This window comes from Oncorhynchus masou, chromosome 29, assembly GCF_036934945.1.
Source record: "Oncorhynchus masou masou isolate Uvic2021 chromosome 29, UVic_Omas_1.1, whole genome shotgun sequence".
Taxonomy (NCBI): domain Eukaryota; kingdom Metazoa; phylum Chordata; class Actinopteri; order Salmoniformes; family Salmonidae; genus Oncorhynchus; species Oncorhynchus masou.
The window spans coordinates 55,767,415-55,787,152 of record NC_088240.1 but is presented as its reverse complement, the minus strand read 5'-3'; the positions used below and the strand labels follow the sequence as shown (position 1 = coordinate 55,787,152).

Genomic DNA, 19,738 nt, shown 5'->3' with positions numbered 1-19,738 from the left:
GCAAGTCAGTTTAAGTGAAACATGAATAATAATAATAATACATTCGAATAAGGCGTAACAAAATGTGGAAAAGGTCAAGTGGTCTGAATACTTTCTGAATGCACTGTACACCCTCCTTTAGAGTTGCTAGGGTCCCTTAAGTTCTCATACAGGGTTAACACATTGTATGCTGTAGTGCTGACTGTACCCCTTTTGTGTCCTCCTGCAGGTTTCACCATCACCGCGGACGGCTATGCCCAGGCCCAGTTCTCCACGGTGCAGCAGCTACAGGACTCCAGCACCCTGGAGTCTCAGGCCCTGTCCTCCAGCTACCACCCCCAGAACCTGCTCCATGTGCCCAGCCAAGAGGTGGTGAGTCCAGCACCGGCAGCCTCTGACCGCCACACCACACACAGGGTTGTAAAACTTCCCCAAAGTTCTCAGTAAACCGTCCCATAGGGATTTCTGAAAAACACAGGGACTTTGGGAAATGTCAAATTGAAATGTTATTTATCACAACGTGTCGAATACAACTGGCGCCGACTTGACAGTGGAATGGTTGCTTACAAACTATCCCCAACGATTTAGAGTTTTACAAAAATTAACTAACACAAAATAAATAAAATACACAAGAAGGGAGCTATATACAGGGAGTACCAGATCAATATGCAGGTGTACTTGAGGTAGATATATACATGAAGGCAGGGTAAAGTGACTAGGCATCCGGATAGATATATACATGAAGGCAGGGTAAAGTGACTAGGCATCAGGATAGATAGTAATAAGGTACTTGAGGTAGATATGTACATGAAGGCAGGGTAAAGTGACTAGGCATCCGGATAGATATATACATGAAGGCAGGGTAAAGTGACTAGGCATCAGGATAGATAGTAATAAGGTACTTGAGGTAGATATATACATGAAGGCAGGGTAAAGTGACTAGGCATCCGGATAGATGTATACATGAAGGCAGGGTAAAGTGACTAGGCATCAGGATAGATAGTAATAAGGTACTTGAGGTAGATATGTACATAAAGGCAGGGTAAAGTGACTAGGCATCCGGATAGATATATACATGAAGGCAGGGTAAAGTGACTAGGCATCCGGATAGATATATACATGAAGGCAGGGTAAAGTGACTAGGCATCAGGATAGAGAATAAAGTATTTGAGGTAGATATATACATGAAGGCAGGGTAAAGTGACTAGGCATCAGGATAGATAATAAAGTATTTGAGGTAGATATGTATATGAAGGCAGGGTAAAGTGACTAGGCATCCGGATAGAGAATAATAAGGTATTTGAGGTAGATATATACATGAAGGCAGGGTAAAGTGACTAGGCATCCGGATAGAGAATAATAAGGTATTTGAGGTAGATATATACATGAAGGCAGGGTAAAGTGACTAGGCATCAGGATAGATAATAATAAGGTATTTGAGGTAGATATGTATATGAAGGCAGGGTAAAGTGACTAGGCATCAGGATAGAGAATAATAAGGTATTTGAGGTAGATATATACATGAAGGCAGGGTAAAGTGACTAGGCATCAGGATAGAGAATAATAAGGTATTTGAGGTAGATATATACATGAAGGCAGGGTAAAGTGACTAGGCATCAGGATAGATAATAATAAGGTATTTGAGGTAGATATATACATGAAGGCAGGGTAAAGTGACTAGGCATCAGGATAGATAATAATAAGGTATTTGAGGTAGATATATACATGAAGGCAGGGTAAAGTGACTAGGCATCAGGATAGATAATAATAAGGTATTTGGGGTAGATATATACATGAAGGCGGGGTAAAGTGACTCGGCATCAGGATAGATAATAAAGTATTTGAGGTTGATATGTACATGAAGGCGGGGTAAAGTGACTCGGCATCAGGATAGATAATAAAGTATTTGAGGTAGATATGTACATGAAGGCGGGGTAAAGTGACTCGGCATCCGGATAGATAATAAAGTATTTGAGGTAGATATGTACATGAAGGCAGGGTAAAGTGACTCGGCATCAGGATAGATAATAAAGTATTTGAGGTTGATATGTACATGAAGGCGGGGTAAAGTGACTCGGCATCAGGATAGATAATAAAGTATTTGAGGTAGATATGTACATGAAGGCGGGGTAAAGTGACTCGGCATCCGGATAGATAATAATAAGGTATTTGAGGTAGATATGTACATGAAGGCGGGGTAAAGTGACTCGGCATCAGGATAGATAATAAAGTATTTGAGGTAGATATGTACATGAAGGCGGGGTAAAGTGACTCGGCATCCGGATAGATAATAATAAACGTAAAATAAAGAGCAGAGTAGCAGCAGCAAATGATGTGTCTGAAGGTCTGTGTAATGTGTGTGTGTGTGTGTGTGGTGTTTGAGTGAGGGATTTGCGTGGGAGTGACAGTGTTGTGTGTGATTGTATGTATGTATATGGTGTTATTATACACAGTCTAGTGTGTGTGTAGGGTTAATACAGATAGTTTGGGTACCATTTAATGAACTATTTAGCAGTCTGGCTATTTAGGCTTGGGGATAGAAGCTGTCTCAGAGCCTGTTTTGACACCCTAATTTAGCAGGTGTTCTATCAAGCCGAAAACGGCTGAATTAATTGTATCCTTAAGTAGTCCATTCAAATAGACTGTATAGCATATTGTCAAGAATATTTTGCATTCAGTGATTAATCACAATGCAGTTAATTAATGGTTACGTATATTTCTGTTTAGACGAGTGGCCTGCTCCAGGAGACAAGCCAAGGAGACCTCCAGCTGTCCGACCAGACTCAAGACTACCAAGACCCAGAAGACAGCGAGGACAACAGCAAGAGGGCTTACAGGTGTGTGTCTGTATGTACAAGTGTGTGTGTGTGTGTGTGTGTTGTGTGGTGTGTGGTGTGTGTGTGTCTGCATGCGTATGTGTGCGGTGTGGCTCGGGTTGGTAGCGCATGGTGATGGAAATAGTTGTGGGTTCGATTCCCACGGGGACCAGTACTAAAATAAAAGGTATGAAAAACGTATGCGCTCACTGCGGTGAGTCGTTTTGGATAAGAGCCTCTGATAAATGACTAAAATGTAAATGTGTGTGAGCAAGCGAGACCGGGCCCTATAACTTTCGGCAAGTAATAGATACATTTACTTTCTGTCATTGTTTGAGGTTTCTGGCTCGTCTGCAGATAACACTGTTTAGCACCTTTATCAACAGTTGTGCTCTAGGGCTGTAAACAGCATTAGCAGTCGACACCGAGGAATGCAAAGCTACGATAACACTATCAGAATTGCACCTCCGTTGCTGTCATTGTCCCCTGATACCGTGACCATTTTGAGAGCGACACATAAATCATTTTCGGGTCTTTTTAGAATCAAGCTGTTTTTTAATCTACCACCGCACAACACTCCCGCTCATATAGTCAAGTCTTTGTCTCCTTCTTTCTAAAGCCGTTTGTTAAGTTCCTCGAAGCCCCACACTACCGCTAGCTTTCAATTTGTTTATTTAGAATTTGCGCAACGAAATAACTATGTCCCAAATGGCACCTTATTCCCTATCTAGTGCCCATATGTTGCCATTTGGGAAGCAGACAGCGAGTTTAACTCTGCTAGCTTCCTGTCTGTAAAGGTGACTGTGGCAGCTTGTTGCTACAAGCTTTTTTGTTTCGTGACGAACTTGTGCGTCAGATGTCTGTGGAGGTGACGGCAGCAGCCTGTGTTGCTACAAGCTCTTAGTTTTCCAGCTAACGTGTGCGTCAGATGTAGGCGGAGGACATCAGCCACTGATGTTGTTGCGTTGTGGAAGCAGAGAGTGGGACGGCAAGGGGACTGAGTAATGCGTCATGCTTTGATTCAGCTTTGCCTCTGTTGTTCCCCATGGCACTCAGAACGGATGCAACACAAATAAATAATAAATCTCTACCACGTCAGCAACACCATGCATTATTAGTGCCGGTCTAGGCTGAAACGACTAGCAGGATAGACAAAACAAGAGAAAGGACGACCTAGATAGATATGGGAAGGGAATGTGTATTTGAGATTGTGAACTACTGAACCTTCTCCTTCAGATACGACACGGCTGTAAATCGAGACTATGGTTTTAAGCAGTGAGAAAAGAGTGTAGTGTCTGGAATGGTGTGATTTCAGTTTGGGTGTAAATGCTCTGTATGGAGTCCTGTATATGTATCGAAATTAGACTCCACATTCTGTTTAGATAAGTATACACATACATTCAGATATCTATGGGGAGATGATCTCTCTGTCTCATTCTAAAGGCCAACGCAGACATAGTGGTGGAGCTTCAACACATAACTCACAATTAACTCACACCTTCCAAACAGAAAGCGCAAACCGATGCCATCGGGCTGAGTTAGTGACCTTTCAATTATTCCACTCTTCACAAAAAGTCTGATGTACTTTCATAAACCTCAACTTGCTTTGTGAATCGGTGGTGAAACTTTGAAATGATTCCTGTTGTCGGTATTGTTAACTGATGGTTTGTGACTTTTGACAGGAGCTTTATCGATATCTCATTGACAGCAACAGACCGTCTCTGTTACATCATGGTCGTGTTCATTAGGGCACGCAATGGAACATGTTTTGCAACAGACCAAATTTAGTGTTTTCTTTTGGTGGTCAGTTAGTCCCTCCGTGTTTTCTTCAGTTTGAGTACTAATGAACACGACCTGTGTGTTTTGATTCCCCCCAGGTGCACCATGTGTAATAAACCTTTTAAGAAGTCCAGCCATCTGAAGCAACATGTGCGCTCTCACACCGGGGAGAAACCCTACTGCTGCAACATTTGTGGCCGATGCTTTGTTTCAGCAGGGGTCCTCAAGTCCCACCTCAACACACACACAGGTAAGAACAGTGTACCTCAACACTGCATGCATAGTTAAAATAGCACGCTATTGATCTCACCAACCCAGTCTCACGCCTCTCGTGGGACAAGCAAAGTGCTTCATTTGACGAACTTTGTTCGTTCACGTGCGACCGTCAAATATCGATTTCATAATTGTTTCTCTCTCGTGGCTGTGCAGCTGGGTTGTGGAGAGAAATGACATAATACTATAGCCACAAATGCTTTGGGATACCCAGTGGTGCAAAAATACTTTAAAATACTACTTATTTCATTTTTTGGGGTATCTGTATTCTTTTGTTGTTGTATTTTACCCCGATCTTGTCTCATCGCTGCAACTCCCCATCAGGCTCGGGAAGCGAAGGTTGAGTCATGCGTCCTCTGAAACATGACCCGCCAAACCGCGCTTTGGATCATACCGCCCCCTTTAAAAAAATAAAAAAATAAAAATCACCTAAAATGACATACCCAAATCTAACTGCCTGTAGCTCAGGACCTGAAGCAAGGATATGCATATTATTGATATCATTTGAAAGGAAACACTTTGACGTTTGTGGAAATGTGAAATTAATATAGGAGAATATAACACATTAGATCTGGTAAAAGATAATACAAAGAAAAAAACATGTTCTTTTGTAAAAAAAAAAAAAAGGTTCCATCTTTGAAATGCAAGAGAAAGGCCATTATCTGACTTAGGACTCTAGGTGAAATTTAGAGTTTGGCCACTAGATGGCTGCAGTGTGTGTGCAAAACTGTAGACTGATCCAATAAACCATTGCATTTCTGTTCAAAATGTTGTATCAAATCTGCTCAAATATGACTAATTGGTCAAGTACATAACTGTGCACTCTCCTCAAACAATAGCATGGTATGTTTTTACTGTAATAGCTACTGTAAATTGGATAGTGCAGTTTGATTAACACGAATTTAAGCTTTCTGCCCATGTCCTGGAAAATGTTCTTGTTACTTACAACGTCATGCTAATCACATTAGCGTAAGTTAGCTCAACCGTCCCGATGGTTGGACACCGATCCTTATTACTGCCCGCTTAACCCGGAAGATAGCCGCACCAATGTGTCGGAGGAAACACCGTTCAACTGACGACCAGGATCAGCCTGCAGGTGCCTGGCCCGCCACAAGGAGTCACTAATTCGTGATGAGCCAGGTAAAGCTCCCCCGGCCAAACCTTCCCCTAACCCGGACGCTGAGATGCAGTGCCTTAGACCGCTGCGCCACTCGGGAGGTGGGGCATCTGTACTTTACTTTACAATTTCAATTTGACTACTTTTACTCCAATACATTCCTAAAGAAAATAATGTACTTTTTACTCCATACATTTTCCCTGACACCCAAAAGTACTCGTCTCATTTTGAATGCTTAGCAAGACAGGAAAATGGTCCAGTTCACACACCTATCAAGATATCATCCCTGGTCATCCCTACTGCCTTTAATCTGGCAGACTCACAAACACAAATGCTTTGTTTGTAAATTAGCCCCTTAAATATATATATTTTTTTTTTTATGAAATCCCGCCGTCTTGTTTGCTTATTAATATAAGCAATTTGAAATGATTTACGTTTGAAACTTAAGTATATTTAAAACCAAATACTTTTATACTTTTACTCAAGTAGTATTTTACTATGAAGGTATCTTTACTTTTACTCAAGTTTGACAATTGGGTACTTTTTCCACGTCTGTGGAAACCAAAACCTTTATTGGTCAACACTGATGAAACATATGGTTGTTTATATTTTCATCTCCTTTGCTCCCGCTCCTAGGAGTTAAGGCCTATAAGTGTAACATGTGTGACACTTCCTTCACCACCAATGGCAGTCTGAACCGCCACATGGTCGTCCACCTGAAGCCCTACAAGTGTCACATGTGTGAGGACAGCTTCCGCAACAGCGTGCTGTATCGGAAGCACTTGAAGAAGGACCACGCCGAAGTGGACAGAGGTACAGACATAGCCTGCGTCCCAATAATATCTCCTTTCTCCTAAAGTGTGCGTTCGCTCACTACTTCCCACAAATCTAAAAGCATTGGATTGGAGGCGGTATGAGCTAGTAGGAGTTTATATGATATTTCTTATATCAGTCATTTCCTTCCAAATCAGTGAAGGGAAGTGAACAAGTGCACACTTGGGGAGGAAGGAGAGGTATTTGGGACACTGCCATAGAGATATACACTAGACAAGCATTTCGTGACACCCGCAATAACATCTGCTAAATATGTGTATGTGACCATGACATTTGTATTTAGAGTGGCTAGTGTCATAGATCTGTTTAGCTCTAGATTTGCTGATAATGGCAGCCATATTGGTCAGTGTTCTATTTAATTATATGGGTACAGAGATGCAGTATATACAGAAGTATGTGGACATCCCTTCAAGTTAGTGGATTCGTTGCTGACAGGTGTGTAAAATCGAGCACAAAGTCATGCAATCTCCATAGACAAACATTAGCAGTAGAATGTCCTTACTGAAGAGTTCAGTGACTTTCAACGTGGCACTGTCATAGGATCCAACAAGCGAATTTGTAAAATGTCTGCCCTGCTAGAGCTGACCTGGTGAACTGGAAGTGCTGTTATTGTGAAGTGGAAACGTCTAGGAGCAACAATGGCTCAGCCGCGAAGTGGTAGGCCACACAAGCTCACCGAACGGAACCGCTGAGTGCTGAAGTCTGTAGGGCTTAAAAATCGTCTGTCCTCGGTTGTAACACTCACTACCGCGTTCCAAACTGCCTCTGGAAGCAACATCAGGACAAGCACTATTCGTCGGGAGCTTCATGAAATGGGTTTCCATGGCTGAGCAGCCACACAAGCCTAAGATTGTCATGTGCAATGCCAAGCGTCGGCTGGAGTGCTGTAAAGCTCGCCGCCATTTGGCTCTTCTGGAGCAGTGGAAATGCATTCTCTGGAGTGATGAATCACGCTTCACCATCTGGCAGTCTGACTGACAAATCTGGGTTTGGCAGATGCCAGGGGAATGCTACCTTCCCAAATGCATAGTGCCAACTGTAACGTTTTCTGGAGGAGGAATAATGGTCTGGGGCTGTTTTTCATGGTTCAGGCTAGGCTTCTTAGTTCCAGTGAAAGGAAATCTTAACGCTACAGCATACAATGACAGCCTAGATGATTCTGTACTTCCAACTTCGTGGCAACAATTTCTGGGAGGCCCTTTCCTGTTGCAGTATGACAATGACCCTGTGCACAAAGCGAGGTCCATACAGAAATGGTTTGTCGAGATCCGTATGGAAGAACTTGACTGGCCTGCACAGAGCCCTGACCTCAACTCCATCGAACACCTTTGCAATGAATTGGAACGCGGACTGCGAGCCAGGCCTAATCACCCAAAATCAGTGCCAGACCTCACTAATGCTAGTGGCTGAATGGAAGTCCCTGCATCTAGTAGAAAGCCTTCCGAGAAGAGTGGAGGCTGTTATATCAGCAAAGTGGACCAACTCCATATTAATGCCCATGATTATGGAATGAGATGTTCAACAAGCAGGTGTCCACATTCTTTTGGTCATGTAGTGTATACTCTGTAGAGATGTGCTCTTTTTAAAGATGTAGTCTTACTCATTTTATCCTCACTTTTTTGACTAAATGTGCATCAGCTTTCGTGAGGTTTTATGCGGATTTTGACACCAAGGCAATATACACCATTTTTATTTTGGCCCTCCAGACCTCTGCAAAGAAAGAATTTGGGAAAGAAAATGAGTTTGACACCCCTGGAAAAAGGCAATCAGCCGTGGTTACATAACAGTTAAATCAGACCTTGGTCACATACACTTTCCAAATATTTGAAATACTTGATTTAGCTGGTCTGTTTCCATATAGAGTGAGCACTTTTAGTAATATTCTATTTTATTCTATTCTGCCAGACAAGCTTATATTGACAAGCAGCACTTATTTAAAAATGCATCTGAAATGGGACCAGGTCTGAGTTCGAGTCATGGTCCTGATGTTGAGTGACACTTAAGGAGCACGTGTATCCTTTTCTCCTATAATGCATCTCCCCTCGCAGGGCTGGAGGATGAGGACGGCGAGGAGGAAGAGGAGGGTGAGCAGACCGTGATGAAGAGGAACTGGGCCAACATCATAACCTTCACGGAGGAGCAGGCGGAGGAGCTGGCCAAGAATGACCCTGGTGACGAGGCGTCGGTGTCGGAGAAGGTGCTGGCCCAGTCGGCGGCGGAGCGCGACCGCATCAGCGAGATCAAGGACAAGGCGGTGGAGCTGGAGACTGAGCCCAAGTTCGCCAACTGCTGTAACTTCTGCCCCAAGAGCTTCAAAAAGCCCAGCGACCTCGTCAGGTGAGCTGAGTGTCGGAGAACTGTCTCCCCCTCTGTCCTGTACTCTGTTATATGCTCTTTCTCACTCTCTCTCTTCAGCTACTTTCTGTCTCTCTTTCTCTTTCCTATTCAGGGCCTGAAACAAACATTTTGTTCCACCAGCCACTCTGGCAGGTCACGTTAGATTTAAAAATTGACCAGCCACTCAGATTTTTTACTTGCCAAAATGTTTTTTCCCCATAATTACACCAAAACCTCCCCTCCAAAATCTAATGATCATGCTTCTAAAACAAGAAATGTATTACTAATAAGAAGTTATGTGGTATATTACCCAATGTTATTTCATTTTTTTTTGTGACCTGAGTTTTTTAATCAAAATACCACAGATGAGACAAAAAATTCAGCTGCCCCTTTAAAGGAAAGAGTTGCCCATTTGGAGCGACGTTCTATCAATTCCCTGTTTCATTTCATGTTTTCCTGTGTATCTGAGCTGTTGCTGTTCAAGCAGGCATACATTCGGGTGGTATGAAGCATCTCACTACACTGGAAGTTAATAGGAATATTTTCAGATCACAAAAACATCTACATTATCATACATGTCAGTTTTCAATACTGTCCAATGTCATAATGCGAGAGGTTGTCTTCAAATGAGCCACTGATCATATTTTTGCAATATTCCTACCTGGAGAAATGTGTAATTTAAGAGGTCTAGCACATTTCTCCTATTTGTCTGCCTCTTCACTCCAGGGTGCGTTGCAAGGTGGCGTTGCAAATGTCAAACTCTGCAGGTTGAACATGGTGAGATTGTTGAGTCCTAAATTGATAGTGCCGTTTGTTTAGGCGATTTTACAGCTAACTAACTACTTCACATGCTGATGTTAACTTTTGGTTTTATTGTGTGTAGCTACGTTTGCTAGCTAGCTAGCCAGCCCTTAGAGAGCATTGCATTGTGGGTTTTGTAGTAGACTTGAGCTGCAACAGATTTCCACATCAATTTTCACATGTTGGTACCAACCGTATTATAACGATCAAATAAAACATTTGTTCACAAAAACATTGTTCTCAAATAATATTGTTATATAACACTGCACTTTTTATGCCTGTGCACAGCACTTCTTCAGCACAGGCAGGGTTGTTGCACGTGATGGGATATTATAGGATTTGTAATTCTTTGTGTGATTATCTACCAACTATGAAACAAAACGACTGAAACACTTTGAAAACGGCTACTCAGCATTTATTTTGCTCTATGTGATCATACTTGGCTTTTAACTCTTATTTTTATTGGTGAATGCGAGTGAAATGCTTGCACTGGGGAGCCCTGACCACACGCCAACGTGGCTGCTGAAATAGACATTGCAGGTGTTCGTTTAGGCCCTGGTCCTATTCCCCCTCATGCTCTGATTCTGAGCGACTCAGACTCTCTCTGTGTCTCTGAATATCTTGCTCTTGGGGTTGAAGTTTCACCCACCTCTATGATAGGGGGTTCTTCTCTGTAGTCATGTTCAGGTGCAGTCCAGCCTGTGTGCCCACCTCTTCTTCCATCTCCACCCCTCTCTCTCTCTTTCTCTCTCTCTCTTTCTCTCTCTCTCTTTCTCTCTCTCTCATTATTCTGTCATGATTGTCTTTCCCAGCGGTTGAAGAGTTACCTTGTCGTTCCAGCCGCCCCCTCTTCCTGGACCTCTCAAAGAGCAATGCCCAGCTCATTGTCTCCCCACCCACGCCCATCCCATATCCCAGAAGAGCCCTCCACCACAGAGAGCCCAATTACAAGGCCCTGAACAGGCTCCAAACTGCGGCCCTGACCCAACCTCTCTCCCAGAATAAGAGCCCTCCTGCCAGTCACTACTACAGTTTCCACTGCAGACCTCTGCTCTGAGAGGGGCTCCACAATAGACCCTATCTGAAGTTATTAACACAGCCCACAGCACTCACAGGCTGGCTTGACAGGGTTAGTGTTTAGTTGGGTGCTCACCTGCCAATACACACACACACACACATGTTTACTGGGGTGTTAATTTGTGAGATCACCGCCAAACAAGCTGTTAAACAGCCGATTTGATTTTTTTTAATCTCCTATGTATATAGGATTGTTATCATCAGGCGCTGGAGAAATGAGTTGTTTCCCCTCTTCATTTTCCTCTTGTTTGACACTAGTGTTCCACCTGTGTGTGACAGGCAACATTTGTCTTAAAACGTCAATCTGCAGTAGCAATAACACAGCGGTCCACGTTTGGGTAAACAGCTGAGTGATGGGGCTGGAGAAATGTAACCACTTTCAAATTCATAGAAATAGGTATGGATGAAATTAACTCCGTTTTTATTGAGCCATAAAAGTTTGGTTGCAATTAATGGTGAGTAATATTAGATTGGGGTATTAAGATATTAAGTAATGATCATTATTGCGTCATCGAACAACCCCCTTGCGACCAGCCGTGACACAAGGCCATATTGAAGTATTTACGGGATAGGCTTAGCTTTTTAATTTCAGAAGTTCTTCAAAAGTAGTAGCCTCATTGGACTATGAGGCTAAGCCTGCCAAAAACAAGGGGCAATGACAGCAACACCCCAGGAATGGCTGCAACAAAGATGTATTCACTTAATTTCATGGTGCTCTTTTATCAAAAACAATAAAGCTGACCAGTTTTTGGCAAAGACAAGTTACCCTGACAAGCTACCCATTCTCATAGAAAACTTTCTCCTTTGTCAGCAAAAATGTAATAATGTAAAAATAAACGTCCCCCCCCTCCGCTCAGGGAGACCTAACAAAGTTACCTAGTACACATTACAGACAAAGGCCAAAGTTATGAAAGGGAGTAAACTAACAATTTTGCTGAGTCAGTGTCCTTGTGCCTGAAAACCTTGCCGATTTTCAAGTTCAGAAAGCGAAGACGTCCACGTGTTGTTATTTAATTTCATGGGAGCCTTGGTAAGCACAAAGCATGCAAAATGAAAATAGGAAAACATCAGAATGGCCACAGGTGATACATTTATTGTGTGTTGCACTCTTTTTTTATGAAAAGAATGTGAGCCTTCAACTCTTAACTTAAAGTGTCCCCTTGACACTCTCTCCATTCTAACAGGAAGGTTCATGAGTAACTTGCTCGCTCTCTCTCTCTCGCTTTCTCTCCCTCCTCTCGCTCTCTCTTTCTCTCCCTCCTCTCTCTCTCTCTCTCTCTCTCTCTCTCTCTCCTTCTCTCTCTAGACATATACGGATCCACACAGGAGAGCGTCCTTACAAGTGTGACAAGTGTGGGAAGAACTTCACCGTGAAGTCCACCCTGGACTGCCACATAAAGACCCACACAGGTCAGTGTGTAGTGCACAGTGTGTACTTCCACTCCATCTGATCAGTAGGAGGGAACAGGAGTTTAAAATGCCGCTGATCTGTCCCTGTTAATTAGTTTTAATGACGTTAGGATTGTTACTACATTAGCCACAATATGTTCAAGAGTTTATACACTTCTAGGATGCGTAATCCTAATGTATTATAAACAATATTTAAATCGGCCTCATTTGCATGTCTTATCATCTAACGGTGTGTCACGTTCTGACCATAGTTATTTTATTCTTTGTTTTAGTATGGTCAGGGCGTGAGTTGGGGTGGGCAGTCTGTTTGTTTTTCTATGTTGGTTTTTGTGTTCGGCCGAGTATAGTTCTCAATCAGAGGCAGGTGTTGTTAGTTGTCTCTGATTGAGAATCATACTTAGGTAGCCTGGGTTTCACTTTTGGTTTGTGGGTGTTTGTTTTCCGTGTGGGTGTTTGTTGCCACACGGTACTGATTCGGTTTCGTTCATGTTCACGTTTATTGTTTTGTATTTTCATAGTGTTAACTTTATATCTTAAAATAAAATGTTATGGACACTTACCACGCTGCGCATTGGTCCTTCTCGCTAATCCTCCTCCTCAGAAGGAGGAGGAAGGAATGCCGTTACACGGTGCCGTGGGGAGTAATTGTGCCCGATGATTTATGGGACGGAGCTGCAGGTTTGATCGCCCGGCGCGAGATGGCAGCGGAAACGTTTTGTCAGTCGAGGGATATTAGGAGATGATATCTCCTCACACCTTGTTCTCTTTTGGTAATTACTGTGGTTTGACCCTGGAGCAGACACACTCATTCTCCCTGAATTGAATGAGAAGGTCCAGACATTAGCTAAGTACTCCCAAGTTACTGTTGAAGAGCTGTGGGTTAGTGGCCTCTTTAGCGACGTCTGAATTAACTTTTGGAACGGCAGTAATCAGAAAAGTGACTCGTTTTATTGGTACTCTAGGGGGGCGAAATCGAGGAAAAGGTGTCTTGTCAGAACGGAGGTGCGATACAGTCACCAATGGAACAATCACATTCAAACACTCAGTTTCAAGTTGTTTGAGAATCATTTTTTCTTTGTATTGAGTCACGTCAATCTAGGGTCACAATAAAACCTTGGCGGCCATCACCCGATCCCAGACCTCAGCCGCATTATTGCAAAACCTACCACTATGTCAAATAATGAGAATCAGTGGTACACTGTAGGGCTACATACTATGCTATCATGATAACAATGCTATCATTCTGTTCTCTCCCCTGCAGGTCAGAAGCTTTTCAGCTGTCACATGTGCAACACGTCCTTTTCCACCAAAGGGAGTCTGAAAGTCCACATGCGTCTCCACACGGGCTCCAAGCCCTTCAAATGCCCCTTCTGCGAGCTCCGCTTCCGCACCTCAGGCCACCGCAAGACCCACATCCAGTGTCACTACCGGCCCAGCTCAGAGGGTCGGAAGGCCAAGCGAGCGGCATCGTCCAGAAGTAACCAGAAGCAGCAGCAGATCCCGGATAACCCAGAGACCCTGCACCCTGTGGGTCTGCTCCAGGCTACCACCACAGACCATAACATCTACCTCCCAGCCAACCAGGTCCTCGCAGGCCAGTTTGATCAGAACCTGCTGCAGCAAGGCCTGGTGGGCCAGGCTATTCTGCCTACCTCCATGTCAGGTAAGGACTCACTCACATCAGGGTTGGGGCTCAATTCCAATTAAATTAATATATTGAGTCGCACATAAAATGTACACATGCAATTCAATTCCTGACTTGAGGTGGAATTCACCCCAACCCTGGCACACCCACACATTCCCACAACCGTCCATTGCCACAAGCACATCATTGTTTCATTCTGATTGCCAAAACGTATTACCCTATGCAAGCCTAGCTCACCCCTTCCACTATTGACATGAAGCATGCACCCAAGTGCTGCTCAGCACAGCAACCATATTTCACCTGAACAGTCAACCCTAGCCGAGTCTACATATAAACCATAGTTTGAGACGGAGAGGTTTGAATCCTGAGTCTTAAGTACAGTCTGTTCTCAGTAGCCACCCAGGAAGAGCTGATGAATGGTGTTTACAGCTACTGGGCTAGTGTCATCACTAGGCCTGAGTAGATGCATTCTAAGGGGTGCTTCATCACTGTACACCACAACCTGCCTATTCTGCACTAGGTGTGTTTGGCTGTAGATGCATAGATACACTGGGAGACGGAGGATGAGAGCTGGATATTGCATCCCTTGTGGGACATTACATCAAAATTGCATCATACTGTCGTCATTTCAACCTGTTGTAACAGCATCATTTCAACTGTTTTGCCTGCTCTGTCTCATTTCAGAATTGTAACTGTTGTCATATTCGGGGATTTCAGCGAATTGAGAGTGAGGTCAAATAGTTTAGTCCAGTAAAATATCAAAAGTATTCATATTCATTTTTAAAAATCAGAATACTTGGTAGTAAAGAAGGACATGCTTGTCTTTCATAGCCTGATAACTCTCACTAAATTCTTCCACTGCTCTGTCATTCACTACATACTTTAGTCTGAGACTGAAATTGTTTGAGGTGAAGAGGGGCACGAGGGGTGTTGTACGAAACAAAGTCATCAGCGATTGGGTCGTCTCTAACCATTCAGAGTACAAACGTCCAAACTGCCGCTTTACCCACTTGTGTTCTGTCTCTGGCCCAACCCATCGGTTTCTGGACCAATAAGTCGGCACCAAATGTGTTTGAATTCGGTGAGGGGTCGAGGAGGCACTCCGATCATTGTGGAGAAGTAACTAACGTCCGTGGGCATTAGGCTGGAGCAAGGAGTCTGGGTAGCCAGGCATTGTCTTTCACCCTGGTTCAAAAGCAAGACCGATGTTCTGCAAATATTGAAAAGCATTTTTCCTGTAGTTTGCCTCATGTGAGCCTCATGTCAAAGACACGTTTCCATCTTATGTAGACTTTCGGAAAATAAGTATTTGTACCATCCAATTCATTAAGACATTCTAGGCTACAACTACAGTATGATGTATCTGTTAATTAGTTCTACAGACTGGGATGGAATAAGGAATCTGAAACAACATTTGTGGAGTCTGAAACGCATCAACACTTAAAGAGTTAATCTTTTGACTGAACTCTGGCTCACTTCACCTCTAATCTGTCGTTTGTTCAAACTGGCGGTGAGGAGGAAGCCATCCAAAAAAAGCATCCGTGAAATGAATTTCCCTCAGTGCTGTTCGAAAATCTACGTAGTAGCGCTTCGAAATGGCTTCCACGCACCGTGCTCATTGCTGGCACACAGCTCTGCTTGTAGCCCCCTAGTTCCCTCGAAGATCCCCCCCATTGGATGATAACTCACTCCGAGCCACTCTCCTTATCTGTCCGAGCAGACAGAAGGCACATTGAGCAAACACAGAAAAATCGGACACGAATCTGAATTAAATTAAGTTATTGAAGTTATTTTTCAAAGTCCCACACCTTAAATGTTGTTTTATGGTGGGTTTAGAGGCTAGACACTTGAACTGGGCACATAATGCATTTATAAGTGACATTTTTCCAGAATAGATGGGTGTTTGTGATTCATTTAAGTGATAGAAAATGGCTGTAAATATCACAGAATGGGAGTCTTCTTTTTATAACAGCCCGTTTTGTGTTGTGTATAAACTTGATGACATTTTCTGCCTTACTGATGTGAGACTTCAAATAAAAATCCAGTTATCCAAGCTTGGGACAATATATGTCTTCTGATCTAATCGTGTGGTTTGTGATTGTATTGTAGCGGGTGGTGACCTGACAGTGTCTCTGTCGGAGGGTCTGGCTACTCTGGAGGGCATCCACCTCCAGCTTACCTCTGCCAACCTAGTGTGTCCCAACGTCCAGATCTCTGGCATCGACACCAGCAACATCAACAACATCACACTGCAGGTAATGAGGGGTGTGTGTCCCCGCCAGTGTCACCTACTTCTCGCCCTCTCTCTTTACTCTCTCTCCTTTGCTCCACCTCTCCTCCCTTGGTTCCCTCGTTTTCATCATCTGTCCTACTCTCCTCTGCTCCCCTATCGCTTTCCCTCTCTCTTTTCACATCTCTCTCTCTACCCCTCCCCCCACCTTTGTCCTATGTTGACTCATTGGGATTCTCCCATCCCCTCCAGATTGACCCAGCCATCCTCCAGCAAGGAGGTCTCCTCTCTCATGCCCTGACAGGAGACGGAGGCCTGACCAGCCACCCTGGTTCCCACCTCATGGCCACGGGAGACCACACGGCGCCCGGCTCCAATGTGGTCCTGCACCCGCTCACCAGCCTATCCCTGCAGCCCTCCTCCATCGGCCCCGGCCACGTCACCATGGGCAGCCTTGGCGAGCACGACAACACAGGTGAATGGTGGTCACGTCTTCTCCCAGGAACTTTGCATTTCTGTTCCTATACTAACATGGTCACTCAGGAGAATTGAAGGGATAGTTCACTTGGAAGGTTCACTTGTATTATGTTTATTAGTCAACTGTTGCTACGATCCCAAAACATTGTGCATGTCAGCAGTCACGTTTTGAAGATGGAGCATTTTCTGTACAAAGCAAACACTGTGATGCCTTTTCCATTAAAAACATTTTTTTCTCCTCAACTTACCTGTTCCTTCAACAGTTGCATACATTTTCTTTGACAAAACGGGTGCATGGTACCTCTCATATGCGTTCCGATACTACCATTGACCACGTTTACACAGTATTCCTGATAGTAGTTCATATCCCGCTTAAGGTCTTATCCGCTCGTATCCCTGTATTCATGAATTTACAGAATATTCCTCATTAAAGGAATATGGGTTAAATGGAATAGTAACTGAAATATGGAGGCTAACTTTGGCCTATAACCTTTCACATGTAATATAATTTTAACTCCTGCAGAATGATGCATTTCTGGCAGTGAAATTTTACAACAAATGTTAATTTCGTCCTGGGAACAAGAGTGGAGAAATATGATTTCTTTCTTTCTGCATCTCTTGAGAAAATGTGACTGCGCGTGTAATGTGTTGTCTTTGACACTGTTATGCAAGCAGACAGTATTTCAACCACATAAAATATGCAACCAAGACGAACAGAAGTCTTTCCAGAAAGTGTTTGGTAATTTTCTCAGCTTTTAATTTCCTCAAAACCGCTCAAACTGACAGTTTTTTTTTTTGGAGTTATTGCGTTTTCTCCCCGGTCCCTAAACGTACCAGACAACTTTACTGGTGTTTACTTGATTACTAATGCATTCATTCTATCGATGTAAGACATTCTGATAAGCCCTATTTTATTTAGTCTTCTACAGCAACAAGTTATGACAGAAGTGAAGCTGTGTGTATCAAACTTTAGTTGACAAATGGCCTACCAAATGTTGTAAATTATAATATGGCCTACCAAATGTTGTAAATTATAATATGGCCTACCAAATGTTGTAAATTATAATATGGCCTACCAAATGTCAGATTTTTTTATTTTTTTATTACAGTAAATTAATTATAGTAGGCAAAATTATTATGGAATTGTTAATGTTGATTTAACTGCACAGGTTGCCCACTTTTTGAAGGGATTTTTGTTTGACAATCAGATGACAACATCGTACAACACCCATGATAAGCAAAACTCAGCCTGCGCAGACCGCAAAAACAACAGTAAACCGGATACGATTTTTACATGCCACATTACCCCGTCTTCTATCAGCATATCCCAGGCTTATCCGGGTTTCTCATAACCGGGATACAAGCTTTTTCGAGTTATTGTAAACGGGATTTGATGTTTTATATGCATCAACTCAAAAACAGAATTCTTGAGTATTGTGAATAATAACATTCTCACTCAGAATATTTCATGAAATTCTGGATTTTCCTCGAACACACCGAATCCTTTTGCTTCCTATCAGCCAAACTCAAAATGGGTAGATGTTTCACTGAAGTATTTTTTAAAACTAATTTATGCAGCTGACCGTGTCTCTTCTCTTCTACTTCTATCCTTTCCTCTCTTTTGGGCCCCACAGCTTTCTGTTGTTTATGTGAGTGTCTGTGATGTGTGGCCCCACCAAGAGGAAACTGTCACAATGACTTTGTTCCACAGCCATGCTTTCACACCAGCTGGACCTACTTTGACGGCATATGGTGTCAGCTTAAGGGATGGGGGGGTTGGCAGGTATAGAGGAGAGGAGAGAATAGATAGTGGGGGAGGGATATGGAAAGGGGAGAGGATAGGGAGAGACAAAAAGAGAGGAAGGAAAGAAGTGAGGAGAGTCAATTAGTTCATGATGACTTCTGTAACTCCCTGTTTTATCTCTCTCCCCCTTTAGGCTCTCATCAGGACCTGAGTCATGTGATGAGTGGTCCAGGCCTGGTGTCCAGTGGGGCTCAGGAGATCACTCTGACCATCAACAACTCCAGCCTCACCCAGGCTCTAGCTCAGGCCCAGGCCAACGCTGCTGCTGGGGGCAACACTGCTGCAGGCAACCAACCCCAGGAGATCACACTCACCATATCAGGTAGACACACACAAATGATCTGTCCCTGTTCTCCATACTTCTCCCAAAGTGTACTCTTGCACGCTCCCCGTAATGGATTTATTAATGAAGAAACTCTCCTACTAATGCTTTCAATCAATCCAATATGCTTTAAAATATGCACTATGCAGACATTTCTAAGCCATTTCCTGGTTGCTTTAAAATGTGAATAGTTCACCTAATTTCAGTTTGTGACAAAACGAGCAAGTATATATAGTGTAGCAAATCATAGTATCATCTAAACCGCTGTGAAAAATATTTTCAGCTGTTGAAGCTTGTGTGCAAAACCAAAAGTAAAAGACTCAAAAATGACCCTTAAGAAAGGGAAGCATAGAAAAGGCACACATGGAACACATCTACCTCTTCTTAGGACTTGCTTTCAATGAGATTGACAGATCTACAATACACATTTCTATGTGACTTTGGTCGGGTCGTCCAAAAAGTTACGTATTGTAGCTTAAAATCTGACACAAGTGCACACTTTGGGAAAACACACACACAGCTACAGACAAACGCTCACCACAGGCACTCACTCGCCCATGCCCACACACACGTAGCAGCTAAACAAGCTGGCTCACAGGAGCACAATCAATCTATTTTTCTCTTCACCTTAATTCAACAAACCAAGTTCATTAAAAGGTTGCCCTTGAGAGTAACACATATTTTCATGAGACTATAATTGGTGTACTGTCCAGATCCGTCAACAGCGCTTCAAGGATACTTAATCGTGAGATACTCAAAATATGTATGAATAGTTCACAAAGAATTCTCTTCGCCTATTTTTATAAATATGTCGTTGCGGCACTCGCATGCCACAAA

At 43.2% G+C, this 19,738-nt stretch overlaps 1 protein-coding gene across 2 annotated transcripts in view; it reads left to right on the top strand.

The window, feature by feature from the left end:
• LOC135520035 (zinc finger protein 236-like) overlaps positions 1–19,738 on the top strand; it is an 88,773-nt gene that overhangs the window by 49,754 nt on the left and 19,281 nt on the right. For both annotated transcript variants that reach the window (XM_064945348.1, XM_064945347.1), the window contains 10 exons: positions 209–351; positions 2,707–2,816; positions 4,673–4,824; positions 6,601–6,777; positions 8,847–9,135; positions 12,320–12,423; positions 13,685–14,086; positions 16,178–16,323; positions 16,551–16,773; positions 18,713–18,901. In XM_064945348.1, the coding sequence (XP_064801420.1) occupies positions 209–351; positions 2,707–2,816; positions 4,673–4,824; positions 6,601–6,777; positions 8,847–9,135; positions 12,320–12,423; positions 13,685–14,086; positions 16,178–16,323; positions 16,551–16,773; positions 18,713–18,901 (1,935 nt within the window). The remainder of the gene's footprint in view (positions 1–208; positions 352–2,706; positions 2,817–4,672; positions 4,825–6,600; positions 6,778–8,846; positions 9,136–12,319; positions 12,424–13,684; positions 14,087–16,177; positions 16,324–16,550; positions 16,774–18,712; positions 18,902–19,738) is intronic.